General features: G+C 44.2%; 1 protein-coding gene and 1 pseudogene across 1 annotated transcript; both read right to left on the bottom strand.

The window, feature by feature from the left end:
• Nucleotides 1-7079: 7079 nt before the first annotated feature.
• LOC136453239 (uncharacterized) lies at nucleotides 7080-7731 on the bottom strand. Its single transcript, XM_066453827.1, has one exon. The coding sequence runs from the start codon at nucleotides 7684-7686 to the stop codon at nucleotides 7309-7311; it is 378 nt and encodes a 125-aa protein (XP_066309924.1). The 5' UTR covers nucleotides 7687-7731; the 3' UTR covers nucleotides 7080-7308.
• Nucleotides 7732-10240: 2509 nt separating this feature from the next.
• On the bottom strand, nucleotides 10241-17494 carry LOC136453238 (tobamovirus multiplication protein 1-like; annotated as a pseudogene).
• Between the last annotated feature and the right edge of the window lie 1547 nt (nucleotides 17495-19041).

Below are 19041 nucleotides of genomic sequence, written 5' to 3'. Positions count from 1 at the left end.
GTCGCTAGTCGCGCCGCCCCCCGGCACCGCTCCTCGTCGTGCCGTCCTACCCCGAGCACCGGTGCCATGGCCAGCCGCGCGCCGTCTGGCCACACCCAGCTCCACCCATGCCCGCGTGCCGCGTCGCTCTGCGCCGGTAGTCATGCCCTATGCTGCCCGTCCCCACATGCGCCCCGAGCCATGGAGCCCCACGCGCCATGCCAAGCCACGTTGGCCGGGAGCGCCCCGCTGCGCCCATCCCCGCCCCATGCGCCGAGCCGCGCCCATGACTACTGCGCCGCCCTCCCCATCGTCGAACCCGGACGACCGCGACCGTGCCGGCCCCTGCTGTGCCGCCCTCCCTTGCCCGCTCCACAGGGGCAGCAGGGGCCATGGACCGGTAGCAGGGTGCCGGTTGCAGGCCTCCTATGGCCGCCTACCCCCGCCCACTTGGCCGCTTCGGTTGCCAGCCACGAGCATGCGTGGGTGCACAATAGCTTCCCCATGGCCGTCTCTGCCTCCTATCGACCGGTTGCGCCTCCCCTGCACTCGAGGTACATTAGTTTTTTAATTTGTTCTTATTTAACAATGGTTATTAGTTAGTTAGTGTGGTAGTGATTTAGATAGGTAGAAAGATATTTAGATTGATAGGTTGATTGATGGATACTTTACATAGTTACATATATAGTTAGTTACATAGTTATATAGTTAGTAAGATAGTTAAATACTTATATAGTTAGTCACATAGTTAATTAGATAGTTAGTAGTACTTAGTAGTTAGTAGTGAATTGATAGTATCTATTTAGTTAGTTATTACGTACTAGAGACCTTGTACTTAGTATGTTTTATTTATATCGGACTAAAGGAAATGTGCTTCGTTATGTGTATGAACTAGATGGACAATCTAGTGAGCAGATATCATGGAGGCACCATAGAAAGAGATCGTTATGGATATGTTGAGTTTGTTGACATGTAAAGCATGCCTGTGTTATTCAATGAGAAGCCTTCATTTAGTGAGTTAGTTGCAAGGGCTCGGGAGGAGCTACATTGCCATAATGATGATGGCATCGCAGTTGAGGGTGTACTTCACCTAGGTTCCCCTCCCAACATCCTTAGGAAGATGATCCCAATTGGGTATGCAGATCAGTGGGAGAACTATGTGAGATCAGTTATGAAGAGTCAATTCCAAAGTTTGGACGTGGTTGTGCGTCGGGTGTTAGTTGATCCCATCCCTCATGGATTTTCCTCGCTAATGGGTCAGTAGGCACACTTTGACCCCCCCCCCCCCGTCCCAGAACCTGATATGGATGTGGAGGTTGCACCTATGGTTCTCGATGCTCAATCTGCCCCCAATGAGCTAATTGGAGTGCTTGTCAGACTCATGATATTGTGGTAGATCCTCCTCATGAGATCCCTTTAACATAGAATCATCCGAGTAAGTGTCTTATCCGTATCATTATTGGGAGCTTACCCCCTTCCTTACATCCATTTTTCTCATTCTTTCTTTGTTTTTCTACTTATGTTGTAGGAGACATTCCTGACATTGTGGATGTGCCCCTATTGCTACGCAAGTACACTGTGGAGATGGATTCTGTGGCTCCAATAGTGTTGAAATTATGAATGATTCAGAGCCATATGAGATGGTAAAGGCTCTTGATTCTAATGATGATCGTCCTATTGGAGAGCTGACGGAGAGTGACGTTGAGATGCTGAGGTGTATCTTTCCCGACCACCGTGATGCAAGAGTTCACGAGTTCAATAATCTTGCTCATTCTGATCAGGCATGTGTAGAAGGATGTGATGATGAGCTGCTAGAAGTTCCTGAGGCTGGTACTAACATAGTAATTGAGAATGGTAGGGTATTCAAGGACCTCGCTATATTGAAGAGGTGGTTGTAGGCATTTACAGTGATACAAAAGAGACCTTACAAGGTCTTGCATTCATATGCGGAGCACCGTTATACAGTCGTGTGCGACAAGGAACGCTGCCCATGGAGGGTTTGTGCAAGGAAGCAAAAGGTCACCGAAAAGTGGAAGATCACAAAAGTTGTTGAGCCACACAATTGTGCTGACCATGTGGTCACAATGAAGTATCGGCAGTCGACATCTACCCTCATTATCAAGCGGTTGATGGGAATATTGTAGAGAGAACCCAACATGAAGGTTAGGACAATTATCAGGACCGTTGAGGTGTTGTATGGAGGTTATGTGATAACTTATGGTAAAACTTGGAGGGCTAAGCAGCGAGCGTGGAAGATGATATATTGGGATTGGGATGATAGGTATGAGCAGCTGCCAGTACTTTTCAATTGCAATCAAAGCGGTGAATCCAGGCATGCATTATGAGTACATCCTAAAACCAAATGCATCAAAGTATGGGAGGTAGATATTCTTTCATGCTTTCTGGTGTTTCCCTCAGTGTGTCGAGGCCTTTAGGCACTGTCGTCCCATCTTCTCCATTGATGGTACGTTCTTGATTAGCAAATACTAGGGCACACTTCTTATAGCCATATCCTGTGATGCGAACAATAAGTTGGTTCCTTTGTCATTTGCTTTGGTTGAGAAGGAGAACAATGACAGTTGGGGATGGTTCCTGAGGCTAGTCCGGATACATGTGGTTGGTGTCGTGGGAACCGTATGATGGAGAGAGGGCACTTCCATTTTGGTTGAGCAACATGTGTGGGTACGACTATGACTTGTACAGGATGAGGTGCCCTCTAATATGCTTCTATGCTATCGAGTTCCACCTGTCAGATAGAGTTGCACGCCAATTTGGAGTGAGACAGCTTTGGCCAACGACTCCGTTCTCGACTGGCGTTGACTTACATAAGTATTTTGTTGTTTCAATTGTCCTGTTATAGTCCATTTCCATTAGTTCCTATATAAGATGAAGTAATGATGACGTACTTGCACTTTTAATATGGTCACATGTATATGGATTGAGATGAATGTACGTGTATGGAATGCATATATTCATGTCATATTTTTGTTTGGTTTGCATCAAAGAACAAAGGAAACTTTGTTGAAATTTTCTACACAGATTTGTATTATGTAGCGTGACGTGTAGGTTGGATCGTCAAAAGAACAGGAAGATTTTTTATTGGGAGAAGCATCACCACTACTACATTGAATAGTGGGAGCTGTTGGACGCCAACGTGGACGAGAATGATGAGCCGCACACGAACCATGAGTACAGGCGCTACCAAGCTTGGTACCAAGGTGCAACACGTCGCAGGCTGAGGCTACAATGGATAGAAGATGACCACGCCGACATCGAGTCCTCCTCCAACGAAGACACGACGTACGACCAAACTACTCATGTAGGAAGGCAGGTGAAGTCATGACCAATATTGGACAAAGTGGTAAGTCAATTGCCTTATTTTTCTATGTTCAGTTGCATACCAATACAATCTTACTAAGAACTTTGTTGTATGACAACACCCTTAAATGCTCGGTTGAAGACATTGAGTGCTTTCATCTGAGAGTCAGGGACGACGACATGCGTAGCTTCCTAGACGTAAGATTCTAAAAATTCTTTCAAGTATAATATTAATACATTAAATTCTTTTAGTTAACATGATTCTATACAACAAAGACTATCACGTCGGCTACGCCGTGCGGCTGCTCGTTGTGGTTGCAGGACAGCCACAACGCAAGACGTGCACATTCCTTCCGTAGGTAGAGGAGGCTTAGGTTCGTCAAGCCAAGCACCTATAGGGTCCATAGGCATTGCGTACGAGGACGAGGAGGTGGACCAGAGGCACGAGGAGCTTGGACCATCTCAACTAAAGGACGCTCCCCCGACTCAACCTACATAGCCTCTAGGCACTAGACTACGCCATCCATCTGACCCTTACACTCCAGGCACCAACGCTCTTGGTCACAAGGGTAAGGGTAAGACTAGGAGGCAGTGATGGTTTATGGTAAGATGTTATTATGTACTATTATGGACTTTGTGGACTTTCATAATAAACTATTATGGACTGTATGGACTATTATTATAGACTATGAACTACTATAGACTATAATTATAGACTGTGTGGACTATTAATATGCTCATGTATATGGTTTGAGATGAATGTGGCATATATTTGTATGTTTGAATATGTTGTATTGAGGTTAAATATTCATGTCATATTTATGTACGGATTGCATCAAAAAATAGGAGAAATTATGCTAAAATTTTCTGCCTAAAGTATATTTGTGCAGTACACCTATACCATCTAGCCTTTACAGTGATTTATCATGTCACTATCGAATAGGCTTTTCAGTGTCCTTTGAAATAGTGATTGAAGTCTGAATTCGAATAGGCTTTTAGTGATGGAATCTAGGCTCTCCAGTGTCCTTCAATGTAGGTTTTTTAGTGATTCTGAGTAGTCTTTCCAGGAGCATTTACAACATAATACAATGGCTAGCAAACTTGCCTCCGCCTATACATATGCATTCCAGGATGCATTGCTAACCAAAAGCAAAACTAAACTAGTATTCGGTTTCGTTGGTGTAGAAATGTCTGGAGAGTCATCTAGAGGAAAGGGTTTTAGGAGTGGGAGAGGAAGGGGGGGGGGGACGAAGGGAACTCCCATTGTGTGGGAGGGGTCTCTTAGGCCTGATTTCTTTGAGGAACCAGTGTATCTATTTCTCCCCGAGAGTAAGAGTGATTTCACTAAAGAGTGCCCTCTCAGAGGATGCGATAACCGGAAGGAAGATTGGCCAAAATGCATGCATGATGAGGACTGCTTAGTGCAGATGTTCACAGAAAGGATTGACGGAGGTCGTCGCTTCTTCAAATGCCCGCGAGCATGGGTAATTGCTATTACATTTTATTTGTTAAATATGTTTCTCGAATACCCTTACAACTCACAAGACATACTTATTGTAGTCTTCCGAGTCTGAAGAAAACTATGGGTTCACTAGGTGGGTCGATCCTCGACCAATTTATCTACATCAGCAGTACATCTACTACCTGCAGGACCGTATCTTCGATCTACAAAGGGAAGTTAGCAGTGGTTATAAGAAAGATGAAGACGACGACAACAACAATGGTGCAGGTTCACAGGAGACACTCTGTAATGATCCATATTGCACCTGTCCTAATCACAAGAATAAGGGGCCTCCTCGGTCACCCCTGCCACCACCAACAACAACAATGGGAGGCTACTGTGGAGAAGGTGTAACACAATTTGCTATGTGGCCATACTAATAGGATGACTCTATCTTATTCACATGGCATATCCATGCGTTTATTGTTTGGTTTAATTACCTAAGGCGTGTTAGCTTCAGTCGAAGAAACTATGTACCATTGTTTGGTACATGTTCTCACATGCCATTTCGTGTGCTTGTTGTTCGCTTCAATTATCTAAGACATGTTAGGTTTAGTTCAGGACCTCTGTACCCTAGTTTGGTACATGTTCTCACATACCATTTCATGTGTTGTGCGTGTTGAATTATATAATGCTCTACTTTGTTAGGTTTTATTTGTTGTACGTGATCTCATTTCACTACGTCCGCCATATTAAACTGAATATTATGACCACAGATAATGAAAACAACAACATAATGAAAAGTCCAATACTATGACACATTAAACAACATAATAATACTATAAGTACATGTCGACAAACTAAATAACGCAGTACATGACCTAAGTATGTCCATACTTAAAGTGCATTACATGATAACACAACGAAAAGTCCAACAGTAGACAACATTGTTCATGAATAAACTATATAACTAGCAAGTCATGGAGACTACCTTGCTCTCGAAGATCTACGGATCAAATTAAAGTTTTCAAGGTCCAATATGTCAATTCGTGAGGTAGGACGAAGTGGGGAGAGAAAAAACCTGAGAGTGAGGAGAAAGAAGAGGAAGAAGCCTTGGCCAGGAAGGTTGGGCGGCAGGTTAAAACACCACCTCTTGGCGCCGAGTTCGGCGCCATAGATCTTGGCGCCAAGTTCGGCGCCGATAACCCCGGCGCCAAGCTTGGCGCCAATGACCCCGGCGCCGAGGTGTCTGTCATGTGACCGCCATGTCTACGTCCACGCCAATTACTATGGCGCGGTGACATGTAATCTCGGCGTCAATTACTATGGCGCCGAGCTAAGGGTCCAGATTTTAAAAATATACGTCCAAAAGTATATTTGTGACGAGCTTTAAAAAAAAGCAAAAAAAAAAAAACTGCGGAGAGGCCAGCCCTGACGAGAAGGAAGCTTCTGCCTTTTGCGGCGGGAGAGGACAACCGCCGCCCAACCGGGGAGGCCTCAAATCGCTCAGCTTTGCCTCGCTTTTGGTATGGAGCCCAGTCTTTAGCGGCTGAAGCTTGTGTAGCACCTATCAACCTGCATATTACCAAATGGCCTTACACTTGCAGGAAGCAACCGCCGTGTAGTGTGTAGGGGCAAAGCCAATGAGGAGCTAGCGACAACGAATCAAGCAAGAACCTTATATACAAGACAACAAACAAAGAGTTTCCATCGGCATTCCATGGCTGTTAGGAACACAAGGATCGCAGGAAAAAAATTGTGTGGACAATGGAATGATGAATTGTGACGATATTCATCAAGCAAAAAGAAAGAAAGAAAGTCTCGCGTTCCACTTCCAACACGCCCTGATTTGCCGGGAAGCATTTCACTGAATCTGAGAAATGTTGCCAGGACTTAACCAGGCAGGCACATTGAAAGAAAATAAATTTAATATGGCCCTACGCCCCAACCTAAGATCAAGACCAATAAATTCTGTCCACTTTTGCCTTTTGTCCTGTATTGCATGGTCCTTCCATGAGTAGTTTGATCTGCACCACCCATTGGTCGTTTCCTTTTCTTTAAAAAGATCTTTCTTTGGCAAGTTAGCCTGACGATTAACTGCCAACCGATCAATCAAACAATCAAATATCTCAAATATCCAGATGAGTTAACAGACCACTATCCTCGAGTATAGTGCCTGCGTAATTGTTTCTCTGCCGTAATCTTGAATACAGAAATCAAGGACATTTGAAAGATTGGGCAGAAAATGGCTCCGATCCCTGCAATACCTGAATTCTGATTGAAATTTCTTACCAATGCTGCACTGCAAGAGATGAGATTCAGTCATTCAGGGATGGTACATTGCCCTATGTGCATTTGGCAAAACTCCACTCGTGTTATCTCGAAAGCTATGTACAAATTACTAAATATGTGTGGGGTATTGATGAGGCCATTACAACACCAATATCACCATCAGCAGGGAGGCGCTAGAAAGAGAAGGAAATAAAAGCAAGGAGAAAAACAATTAAAGAGAAACAAAAAAAGAAGATCGGAAGGGGATCGACGAGGGGGAGAGAAGAACGTCGATCGGGTCAATTGCCGCTCGGCTTATCCGCCGCATTGGGGGCAGCGCGCGCGGGGCTGCGCCCGTCGTCGAAGTTCTTGGCGTAGCTGGCGGCGTCGTAGCCGAACGTGATGGGCCTGCCCGTGGCCGCCGTCGGGGAGCTGCAGATGCACTTGGTCTCCTGCGCCAGCCGCCTGAGCAGCTTCCGCCACGCGCGTTGCCCGCACCACCCGACGTCGCGCGATAGGACGAGCTGGGCGCGGCGGACCACGGCGGCCGCGCCGCGGTGCTTGCCTGAACGCGGCCACGGGGCAACAACGGAGGAAGGGGACGAGGAGGAGGCCACGCAGCCGGGCAGATTGACGGAGTGGGATGGCGCGGACAGGTCAGTGGTGCTCACGCCCATGGCTTGCTGCAGTGCCGCGAGGGAGACAGGGACAGGGGGAGGGTGGTTGCATAGACCGGCGGTTATATGGAACGTTGGAGATCTAGAATTATGGATTATGTATAATAATACTATTAAGACGAGGAAATAGTAGATGTTTATGTGAGCTATAGGAGGCCACGTGGAAGAGTAAATGGTTGTGTTTGGTGGTTACAAACTTACAATACTTGCATAGGTGCATGCAAAGGGGAAGACGTGGTTCACACTTTGAGATGAGAAAATAGGGGGTCACGCGAGTGCGAGCATGGGATCGAGAAATACAGGGTCCATTTCGTCGCCCTCTCTCTGTTAGGTCTATTTGCATCCCTTCCTCTAAAAATTTTTAGAGCACTTCTCAGTTTTTGTGAGGTGGGTCAAACTTTAGAGCTAAATTTAAACCACCTATTTGAAGACTTTAGCTCTAAAGTTTAGAGGTCTAAATTTTAGAAGAGTGGATCCAAACATGCCCTTAGATGTATAGTTGGTCAATCGGTGCCAGGCCGGAGAAAGCCCGGCCCATAGACACTAGGCCGTGCTGATTAGGGTCACAGGCCTAGCCTTCAGACCAATCATAGCATGCTTGAACAGTGGCATACTTGAACAGTCAATCTTGTGACATTGTCGCCGGTGGCATGCTAGACCTAGGTGCACCCTACGACAGTGTGCCCGAGTGGTCATGGTCGCCGACATTGTCAGTGGTGGTGTGACTGGCTCATCGGATGAGACCAGCGGCGTCAATGCCCAAGTGGTTATGGCTGACGACATTGCTGGCATTGAAATGACCGACTCGGGTGAACCTAACAACGGTGTGCCCGAGTGGTCGTGGTTGGTGTCGTTGCCGGTGGCGACATGCTTGAGTGGTCTAGCCGGTGACGATGGCGGCGATGTCGTGACCGACTATAGTTATCGAAGTAGTATAGGATAAAATGTGAGGACAAAAAAGATTAGTGGGCACTTATGCGGTATTCTGAATAAGATAAAATATACAAAGGCATATTTCCCTTTGTGAGATTGTTATGCACTTTGCCTACTAGACCACAACCCCATGCCTAAGGAGCTAACATTAGGCTATGACCTGTATAGCGTTGGGTTCATAGCATAACCCATTGTCACGAGCAAAACTTATTACGCAAAACACGTGTCACAAAATAGGTAAAGCATATTTTAAGTTTATTGTTTTCTCTTATTGATGATCTTTTTTCCGTTGTGAGTTGTTCATTGTGTGGCATACGTTGTCGACTAGACCATAGTCTTGAAACCTAGGGGCTAGCCCGCAGAGTTTTGGTGTAAGCCGTCGTCGTGAACAAAGCTTCTCGCTTAGAACATATGTCATGGGGTACTTAAAAATCGTAGAGGGTAAAGCAACAAAGCACCAGAGTGCACCTGTTAGGTGTAGCCACCTTAACTGCTAAGGCGATGCCAACTTAGTAGAAAGTCAGAATTATATACATGAAAAATCATTTCTACTCCTATGTGTATGTGTGTGTATACACAAAATAGTTATGGAAGTGATTTATCTAATATAATGAGATGCTTGGTGACATTGTCAATGGCAATGTGCCCTAGTGATTGTCGAGAGACACTGAGTGACACCATAGTACAGCGAGGGAAGTGTCGCCATAGACCACGACAGGATGCCGAGTGCTATGGCAAGCTATGGAGCACCACCGCAGGATGTCAACAGCTACGATGTGGCAAGTGATTGTCAAGATGCACTGACACTAGAGTATACCCAGGGACGTTGTGGGAACATCGTGTGTTGGCATAGACCACGGCAGGGCACTCGAGTGCCATAGTGAGCTAGAGAGCACCAACACGGGATGTTGAGAGCGGCATGTGCCCAAGTGATTGTCAAGAGGCACCGAGTGACACCACAACATAGCAATATTGTAATTTGGCTTATGCTGATGCTTATATTGATTTGCTGTGAGAGAAAAACACTATTCGCTACGAAGTACTTCTAAATTAGTGCTACAGGCCCTGTGGGAACACCAAGCGTCGCGTGGACCACGGCAGGACACCAAGAGCTACGACCAGCTGCAGAGCACCACTGCGCCGAGTGACGCCACACGACACCGAGTCAATGTCGCGGGACTGCAAGTCGCGGGACGTTGAATGCCGTAGGACAGCAAGAGACGCTGTGAACATCAAGTCACGCGGCGGGTTCAAAGGGAGTCCTAAATAATTTCCGTACTCCCTATATTCAAAACTATAATACGTTTTTGCTCTTTAGATACATTTTTTTTTACTATACGTCTAGACACAGTATATATCTAAGTGTACAGGAAAAGACATGAATCTAAAAGAGCCAAAACACCTTATAATTTGAAATGGATGGTCCAAATATGAACTGCTAAATAGCTTCTCATCGTATGTAACAATACTGATCTACGTATTCTCAATGTGAAGGGGGTAACAAACTAACAATACTGACCTACGTATTTTCATATATGAAGGGGGTCTCTTCTGACTGCTGAGGAGTGGAGGAAGTAAAAATACATAACACAAAGCAGCAGGATTCGCCCATTTTACAGCTAGTCAGAGTATGTTACAGTTTTCATTATATAAAAAAGGATTATGTTACAATTTCTCAGTGACTCAGTGTGTCTGCAGGTAATTAAGGTCTGTTGAACACATGGCCCTTCTATGGTAAATTAGATGAAGCACTAAATAAAACAAGGTACATGTAACGAAAGGGAAGAGTATGGTAAATCTAAAAGGGGACACTAACTGCCAAAGATATTTACATTTGTTAATTCTTCAAACATTACGCCAACCTCAGTTCTAATGCATCAGCTCATAACGTGCACCCTTTGGCCGAGAGCTTAGAAGTATGGTACAGCCACAACTAATTCCGTCACCTATCCAATGTTGCCTTCAAGTAGGAATTACAGATTCATCTTTTACCCAACAGTTATCACAATGCCAGCAGATGCCAGTGCGACCCTGACGTTTGGTAAGTCCCAGCACACAAGCAGAATAAAAAGTATCACTGTAGATGGTTTGTCTTCAGGTTAAATTGGGCTTGACTTGAGGGCCTACATAGAGAGATTTTTATATATCTAGCAGATCCTGATGCAGTGCCATCAGTGCTTGAGGAGCATATTCAACCCTAGAATTGATAAGTTCACTTGAGCTGGAGTACCTTGTTTGAGGATGTGACAGCTGTCCTCCACTGTGGATCCTGCGTAGTTGATGGTCTTTCCCTGAACAAAGTAACCACCCTCGATTCTGTGGGAATTTCAAGTACCTGCCGATGAGGCATCTCTCTCATGATCCATAGAACAAATCCTGATGGCACTGATGAGCCTACAATCAATATACACCAATGATCCAGTAAATCAGCACAATTAGAACAGAGAAAACTCAAGAGGTAGTCTAGTCTAGATCTTTAATGTGCACTTGTGTTAAACCCATCTGTGAGAAATAAGCAGGTAAACAAGCTAACATACACCATGGTTTCTACTTTCTACTCTTCATTTAAAAGCATTCTTCATTGCACTTCGACATGCCGCGCAAGTGCACCGAGTACAAATTTTCTAGATCTATTCACAACAATAATTTGCACCTACAGACCAAGCAGCATGTCATTTGCTTCGTAAAACTACAGCCTGGCAATAAGCTGCTAAGACATGGACAGATATTCACATAAACCCAGACACACAAAGGAAAGTGAATTGTAATGTCCTTACAGAAAACTAGTGCCAACACCAAATCACATGAATGCTTGCAGGTGGGACTGGGAATATGGATGCAAGGAAAAAAGGCACACACCATCTGGACTAGAAGCATATGCACATATGCCTGATGGCAAAATGCATAGAAAACAACGCTTAATACCAAAAACACCCACTTTTGAGTATAAATGGCAATGGAAACACAAATTGCATTAGTAAAAGAATGTAGATGAGACAACAGGTGTGCTATTTCTAGGCATAAAGGAAAATAAAGAGACCTATGAAGTAATATATAAACAAAATAACAGCATTGTTGATGATGTCCACATCGGGTCGAGTAGCCAATACAAAAGCACCTGCAACAAAAAATATGGAAAATTGTAAGTCACTTAAAAATGGACTAAGAACTCATGGATTTACATTGACTATATTGTAAAAAATGAACTTACTGGAACATTGGTCACAAGTGCAAGTATAGCAGAAGACGAGAAACAAATCAGTGAGACAGCAGCTAAACTGGCAACCTGTACAAAAGGATTGTCAATTTGAATAGAGTAGCATGAGCATTCATGTTTTCATAATATTATATCTGTACGTTTTTCATGAGCTCCTGCCAATAAATAGCAAAGACGCTTCAACACATATATGTTTTTTTCTTCAAGGGAAATCAATCGGCATAATGCTTTCCCCGTTGCAGAGATCATACAGAATAGAATTCCTTCAGCAATGCATGCTTTTTAAGTTATAACTATTCACGAAAGACTGATTGAAATCTAGGTTCAAACTTTCACAAGAAAATTCTAAGTTTAAACATTTTTAAACAATACTCATATGTAAAAAATGAGACCCAGAACAAAATGCTGTATTTTTATCAAAATTCAAAAGTACAAAATGCGAGCCACAATAAGAATGGTTCTGGGCCAGATATACCTTCCACTTCTCAGTGGACACAGTTTCAGAACGAACTTTGCTCATCTTCGAGAATAACACTGCACCTACATGACCGTAGGACCAAAAAGAAAATCTGAGCAAAATAAAAGTTATAATACTGAAGCTTCACTCTCAAATTAATGATGTGCATGAGTGCAATGCAACTGTGGCTAGTGGTGGATGAATGGCAGATAATTTCGTAATTTTGCCAAAGGAATAAGATAGAAACAAACAAGCATTTGCAACTAGAGTAAAACTTAAATCTACTAGGCTAACACAGATGAATAAGTGGAATGCAACTTCCGTTCACAACAAGGGAGTGCATACAATTAGAAGGTGTATAATATTTAAAATTCCCGACTAACATATAGGACATAATATGATAATAATGGCATACCATACACATCAACAATATTGAATGCTTACCGTAACATGCCAGAGCACCACCAAGAACAATAACTACTACTGAAAATACATCCAAATAAACCTGCAAAATAAAATGTTGGTTGACATCTGTAAAGCAATAAATTTGCAAACAAAAAAGTTAATGGAAAATCATTACTTGAATTCAGTGACAATTGTAAAGTTATAAACAAGTGCATAGCAAAAATGTGTGTATACTTGACAAAGATAAGATACACAAGTCAACATTCATTTCCCAGAAAATATAGAGAACAGTGTTGAATAGAGATCCCATAGTTATAGGCTTATAGCATGAATGCATGATAAATATTACAAAGAACATTTAGGCATTCTCAGTTTTATTCTGAAGAATCTCTCATTATTGCCTGCATTCCCCAGAAGTGCGTAGGTTTATCAATGCATTAATTTGAAAAGAAAATATGAAATTTTGCTCTGTGCCTTCTTAATTTAATAAAATGCCATCCAGAAGTCCAAAGAAATTTGGCCGAAAATGTCATGATACAATGTGCAGACAACAGCATAAAGGTGCAGTTTGGGCTCCACAATAGATATTTGCCCATGAAGTAATGATACAGAAAAGTTTCAAAATTCTTCTGAGATGCATACACTAACAATTCTTGAGTTGACTAAAAAGCAGAAAATCAAGACGCAACATGAACAGAGGTGTGCGAATGCATGGGCAGATAGGCAATAGAACAAGAAATACCCCCCTCCGTTCCAAATTACAAGACGTTTTGGCTCTTTAGATACATAGCTTTTTTTTCTTCTATGCAGTACAACAATATGAACGTTGACTAAAGATATCTGATATAAACCCAGCACAATGTGATGTGGTTAAATTCTTTGTACCCTTTTCAGTAGAGAAGAATCAATAGGATTTTCTCCTCTGCCAACCCATATGAGGATTGCAAAGGCGAACATAACAACAAATGACAGTACAAGCACCTGCAGGGAAAAATGTATAGCTAAGAATTAGCTTTGGTAAATCTAGAAGCACCAAATGATTAAAGACGACACAACAAAATTTTCTCCATGAAACTAAGGCGTAATGCATAAATAAGTAGAGAACCAAGTAAAAGGTAGATCTGAGAAGACCATGATTATGCAATCAGTAACTCATAATGATGGGGGGGAACTTGCCAAAATCACAAATTTTTGCCTGCTTTCCAAGCTGTATTCCTGGGCAACACCTCTGACAGATATTAACAGGACGGAATGCCAGGATTTCACTTTAGTTCTGTCTAGTAAAGCTTCATGGTGACTCTGACTCCTTCCATCTTCTTCGTCTTCATCATTTGTCTGATGACACAGGTCAACCCTGTAAGATCATGATTTTGAGAAATATAAAGCTAATTAGCTAAATAAAAAGGCATTTACGACTCAAGAGAAAACCCCAAAATTGATAACCAACCCATCATAGCAAAGTTTTGACCATTGAGAGAAAGCAAGGAAAACCTAAAAGGGTCTGAGGCTCTGAGCTATATTACAAGCATAGCAGCCTCTGTTTCAAAGGTGTCGCCTAGGTGTCCAGGACGAACGCAGCACACCTTGGAGGTACACTGTTTTGTTTTGTTTTTCTTTCAGATGGTTCAGCTGGAAAGCACATAGGGTAAGCTTCAGCAATAAAAGATATTGACTAGACAGGGGCAACTAGGAGGGAACAGGGAATCGACGATTAAAGTGGTACATATTACAACAGTCTAGCTCTTTCGACTGATCATGAGCATTTTTTCTTTGTTTATGTCCTACGCCTCCACCTTTCGAAGAGACACATCAAACATAGAGCACAATTACGCATGCACTGGGACCCCAAAGGTCATCTTTATGATTTGCACCTTAAATCTTAACAAAGCTACACGCATATCAATTAATCATGCATACTAGATACTAAAATAAATGTTCAGCAAATTACCAGAATGACAGTAGCAACAGGAAAGAAGCAAGAAGCAATATCTGTGGACTAGCTGCACAATAATGAGAAAGGATAATTCTTAGACATGGTCAGGGAATAATGGACAAGAAAATGACTTGTAACAGAAGAGAACAATGAAAGAGCTATAGTAAATGTAAATCCATACTCTCTGGACAACATACCCATGAGAACAAATCCACATCCATGTACCCAGCAAATCCATCTCTGACAAGTAGCAATGATGGTAGACACGAAATACACTAGGAACACTATCACAGGAAAAAACAAAATTACTTGAGTTAGTAGTGGTGATGGTATACATGAAAATATGCAAGGAACACTGGCATAAGATAAAAAGGGGGGAAGTGTTTGTATTTGTTCTGCTTCATTTCTAGATCTACTATGGGTACTTCATATTGAAAATTTGTTACTGAAAACGCTCTGTGGGAACTAGAAACTGTGACAACTCTACTCAAGGACACTCAGTGACTGCAAGTAGTAGGATGTCTAAAATAAACTGTGTTTGTCTAAGAAGTTAAAAGTCAGTTAAAATACAATTCAATGTTGATTGAGAGTCATCGACAATCAGGTTATTTTGCATGTACCACACCTACTTAAAGAAACATATAAAAAAGCTGCAAGATACATGAGAAAGGCAAAAAAAAAAAAGTGGAAATTAGCATACATTCCATACTAGGTTCTACATAGCTATGTTCTTATGCACATATTTCCTGAATGTTGTAGCAGTTACATTCCATTTAAAAAAAAGGGTACTTCTATTGTAACTTGTTAGCCTAGCCTAGTAATTGAACGGCATTAACCAAAACTTGAATAGTAATTAACCAAAGAAAGACAATCACTAAATATGAGTACGCAGAAATTCCCAGTGTACTAACAAAGGCAAACAATAAAGAAACCTTAGGTACAAAAGATGAGAGAAACAAAAGAGTTTATCAGACTAATGTGTGTCTCACCTATGTTTGATAGGCCAATCATTAAATGGAATATCTGCAAGAGATTAGGCATATATCATTTAAGGATATGGCAGCCGAACTCATAGGTCAAAGGGAAACAAATGCCAAGAACTGATTTAGCATGATTTATAATAATTTAACTACGACCCAAGTATTGATGTAAATATGCCATACTGCAAGAAACTTTTTGGTTGTGGATTTCAAAGCAGACTTGAACTATACAATGTTACTGTCAGATGATAGCATAAAGCGATAATGTGATATTCACATCATTATGCTTTAACTGTGACATGCTTATAGGTCAGCGTTACTATACCTAAAATACCTTTTGGTTAACATTTCCAAACTTTAGTCTCCATAATGCAGAGAACAGTTGGACTTAGATGAAACTAAACCTCTTGCTATGGGATAAAAGAGGCTAATGGAAATTTGATTTCAAAGTTAATAACATCAAATGATTTACCTAAGCCACATTCGAAGTTCAAGGGACAAATAAGAACCTATCTGTGTTGATAGAGACATTATTCGGTACAACTGCAGCCTAAAACAACATACCAGAAAGATGGGCAGATAGGGAAACAATGGGTATGTTTAGATCATTGGTGCAGGGGCGAAGGATAGATAAGACTAACTTGGGCCATGGCCACCCATAGGTTCTTAAATTTTCTTATTGAAGATACAATAATCTAAGATTCATGCATCATTAGTGGCCCCCTAATTCATTGATGGCCCGCCTTATGATGTTGTTCAAGCTCTGCATTGGCATGTCTTGCCTAGCTAGGCCAGGTCAAACTAGCTCATATTGGAAAAAGCCTCCAAAAGCAAGGATTCTTGTTTGGTTGCTTAGAGCTGCAGCATGCCAAAGCACACGATCTTTCATATAACGGCTCATTTGTAGACGATGGAGAACCAATTCGGTTCGCCTGGCTGAGCAAGCCGTTTCTTGCCGATGTAGGCTAGCTAGTCTTCAACCAATACCAAATGCATGTCTTTGCTAGGCAAGGCTAGGCTACACATTGCCTGAGATGCAAACACACCCAGCACTCAGAAACTTTGGATACCTTTTGCCGAGTCCATCCTTGTAGCTGGTTGTGCCTGTGAATCCTTGCTAGCTGCATGTTACAAACAAAGTGATCATCAGTAACTTATTTGAGAGGAAGATATTAAATAAACAATTTAAGTTGGTGTGCATGGCAACTGGTCAAAAATAGCAATCACTATACATGCATTGATACATAGAGTAATGCTGGGTACGGTGTGTGCAGAATGTGTGCAGAATGGTACACATTTCAACAGAAAAAAGCTCCCACATCCAGTAACACCAGAGCAAAACTCTGGTGGGCAAGTATCATGTCGGAATCTCTAGATGAACAAAGCCTCTTACTGAAACAAGCAAAATTATCAGGAAACGGGCATAGATGCCACGTGCTCATCCAGTCATCCACTGCTTATCCCAATCCACCATCCAACACATCCACATCATTCCTCTATTACGTAGCTCCGACATTAATTTCAAGGGGAACGAAAACACGTGAAATCAGATCGAATCAGCCCACCTGCACGAAGGCCGCGGTCGCAATGGCGCCGTCCAGGACAGCCAGCGCGCCCTCAGCCGCTACAATCGGCAGGGGCAGGCAACCCCCGCCATCCCCGGCGGCGGTAGGGAAGGGCCCGTAGCGGCCCATGCCGGCGGGCGGGCGAGGGGCAGCAGCGTGGAGGAGGATTAGGGGCCGGACAGGCGTCGCATCTCGCGGCCGGCCGGGAGGTCCGGAGAGGTAGGGTTTGATGCAGCCTCCGGGCGGGAGCGGAAGCGGATGCCGTAGGAGAGGGCGGGGGCGGGGGCGGGGGCGGGGGCGGAGGCCGAGGCTGGGAATTGACTGGAGAAGGGAGACACCTGTTGGATTGGAAAGACCCGAGACCACGTTCGGTCTGGTGGGGACTGGGCACAACCCGAAAAAGTCTTCGTCACCGCCTAAGTTCGGAGGAGTGTCTACTTAACCCAAAATATAAAACCAGGTATTAATACATTAAAGTTTGCAAAATCGATCAATTAACCTCCCAGAGTGATTTTGCCAGGCGATTTTGCTTGTGTGGCGGTCCAGACGGGATGTGTTGGACACGCTGGCCGTTGGGCCCGCTCGTCAGATGCTTGTTCGTCGGATGGAACGAGGGGCGGCACCGGACGGAGCTGGGGTGTCGGCCATGGAGGGCGGCGGGGGAGGGGCATGCAGGCGGAGTCGCTACTGGGCGCAACCGGGGCAGAGGCTTGTGGTCGGAGCCACGTGGGGGTGACGGCGAGGAACGGCGGCAGGTAGCAGACGCGGAGCGACAGGAGGTCTGGGAGCCACACCTTGGCGCGCGGGACCCCGGACGCCGCGGCGGCTTCTAGGATCGGCGATGATCGCCGAGCCAAGCCCTGGATCAACTCGACGACCTCACAAACTAACTGCGACACGACTAAAAAGTTTCAACAGGATTGCAGAAAACTTTACATGACTCAAAGTAACGGACCCGACCTTGAGCATGTCCGTGAGACTGACGCCGCCGCCGCCTGTTGCGCGCTAATGGACCCGACCGTGTCGTGCGCTGGTTTTAAACCCGGGCTCGGCATGCCACTCGAATTGGAATCCCGAAGATCTCTCAAGCTCTCCATCTCTCGCTCACTCATCCTGCCTGCTCTCTCTGTTCGTCACTTCCATGGAGAGCAGCAGCCGCCAACGGCCAAAATTCGTGAGCTCCACTGCACCATCCCCAAATTTGTCGCAACCGTAGCTTCATCTTGAGCCTCTCTACATCCTAGGCCTAGCTTCGATGAGTTTCGTCCAAGGTAAATGTTGTTGCAGGCGAGAGCCTGCCGCCTCCTCGCAGCGCCACACCTTGACTCCAAAAATAGAGCTCCCTTCGCCTATCAAATTCAGCCAAGTCGAAGCCTCCTAATTCAATTCCTTGCACCGGTGGGTACCTATGGAAGTTGCCTAGCTAACAAACCCATAGGCCACAGCGAGAGCCAGCTGCGCCCTATCGTCAACGAATTTTGGAAATTCGTAGCCTTCGGTCAGTCCCCGCTGGACCCAAATTCGTGGCCGCTGTTAGAAGTTTTACTTTGAGTCATGTAAAGTTTTCTATAATCCCGTTGTAAGTTTTTAGTTGTGTCGCAGTTACTTCATGAGGCCACTGGAGTTGATCCAGGGCTCGACGATCATCGTCGGTCCTAGCAGCCGCCACGACATCCGAGGACCCGCACTGAGGTGCGGCTCCCGGGCCTCCCGCTACTCCGTGGTCGCTACCTGTCGTCGTTCCTTGACATCACCTCCGAGGACTGACCCGTTCGCGTTTGTGCTCCTGGAGTTCCTCAGATCCACCATGGCCATAGCTCGCGCTCCACATCTTCCCCACCTACCTGCTCCAGCGCCGACAGGAT

This window comes from Miscanthus floridulus, chromosome 5 (assembly GCF_019320115.1).
Source record: "Miscanthus floridulus cultivar M001 chromosome 5, ASM1932011v1, whole genome shotgun sequence".
Taxonomy (NCBI): Eukaryota; Viridiplantae; Streptophyta; class Magnoliopsida; order Poales; family Poaceae; genus Miscanthus; species Miscanthus floridulus.
Note: the sequence above shows the minus strand (reverse complement) of the source record. Positions and strands in the feature narration are given on the sequence as shown.

Coding starts and splice junctions, on each gene's coding strand:
- LOC136453239 (XM_066453827.1), bottom strand. CDS start 7,686: ATGGGCGTGAGCACCACTGACCTGTCCGCGCCATCCCACTCCGTCAAT.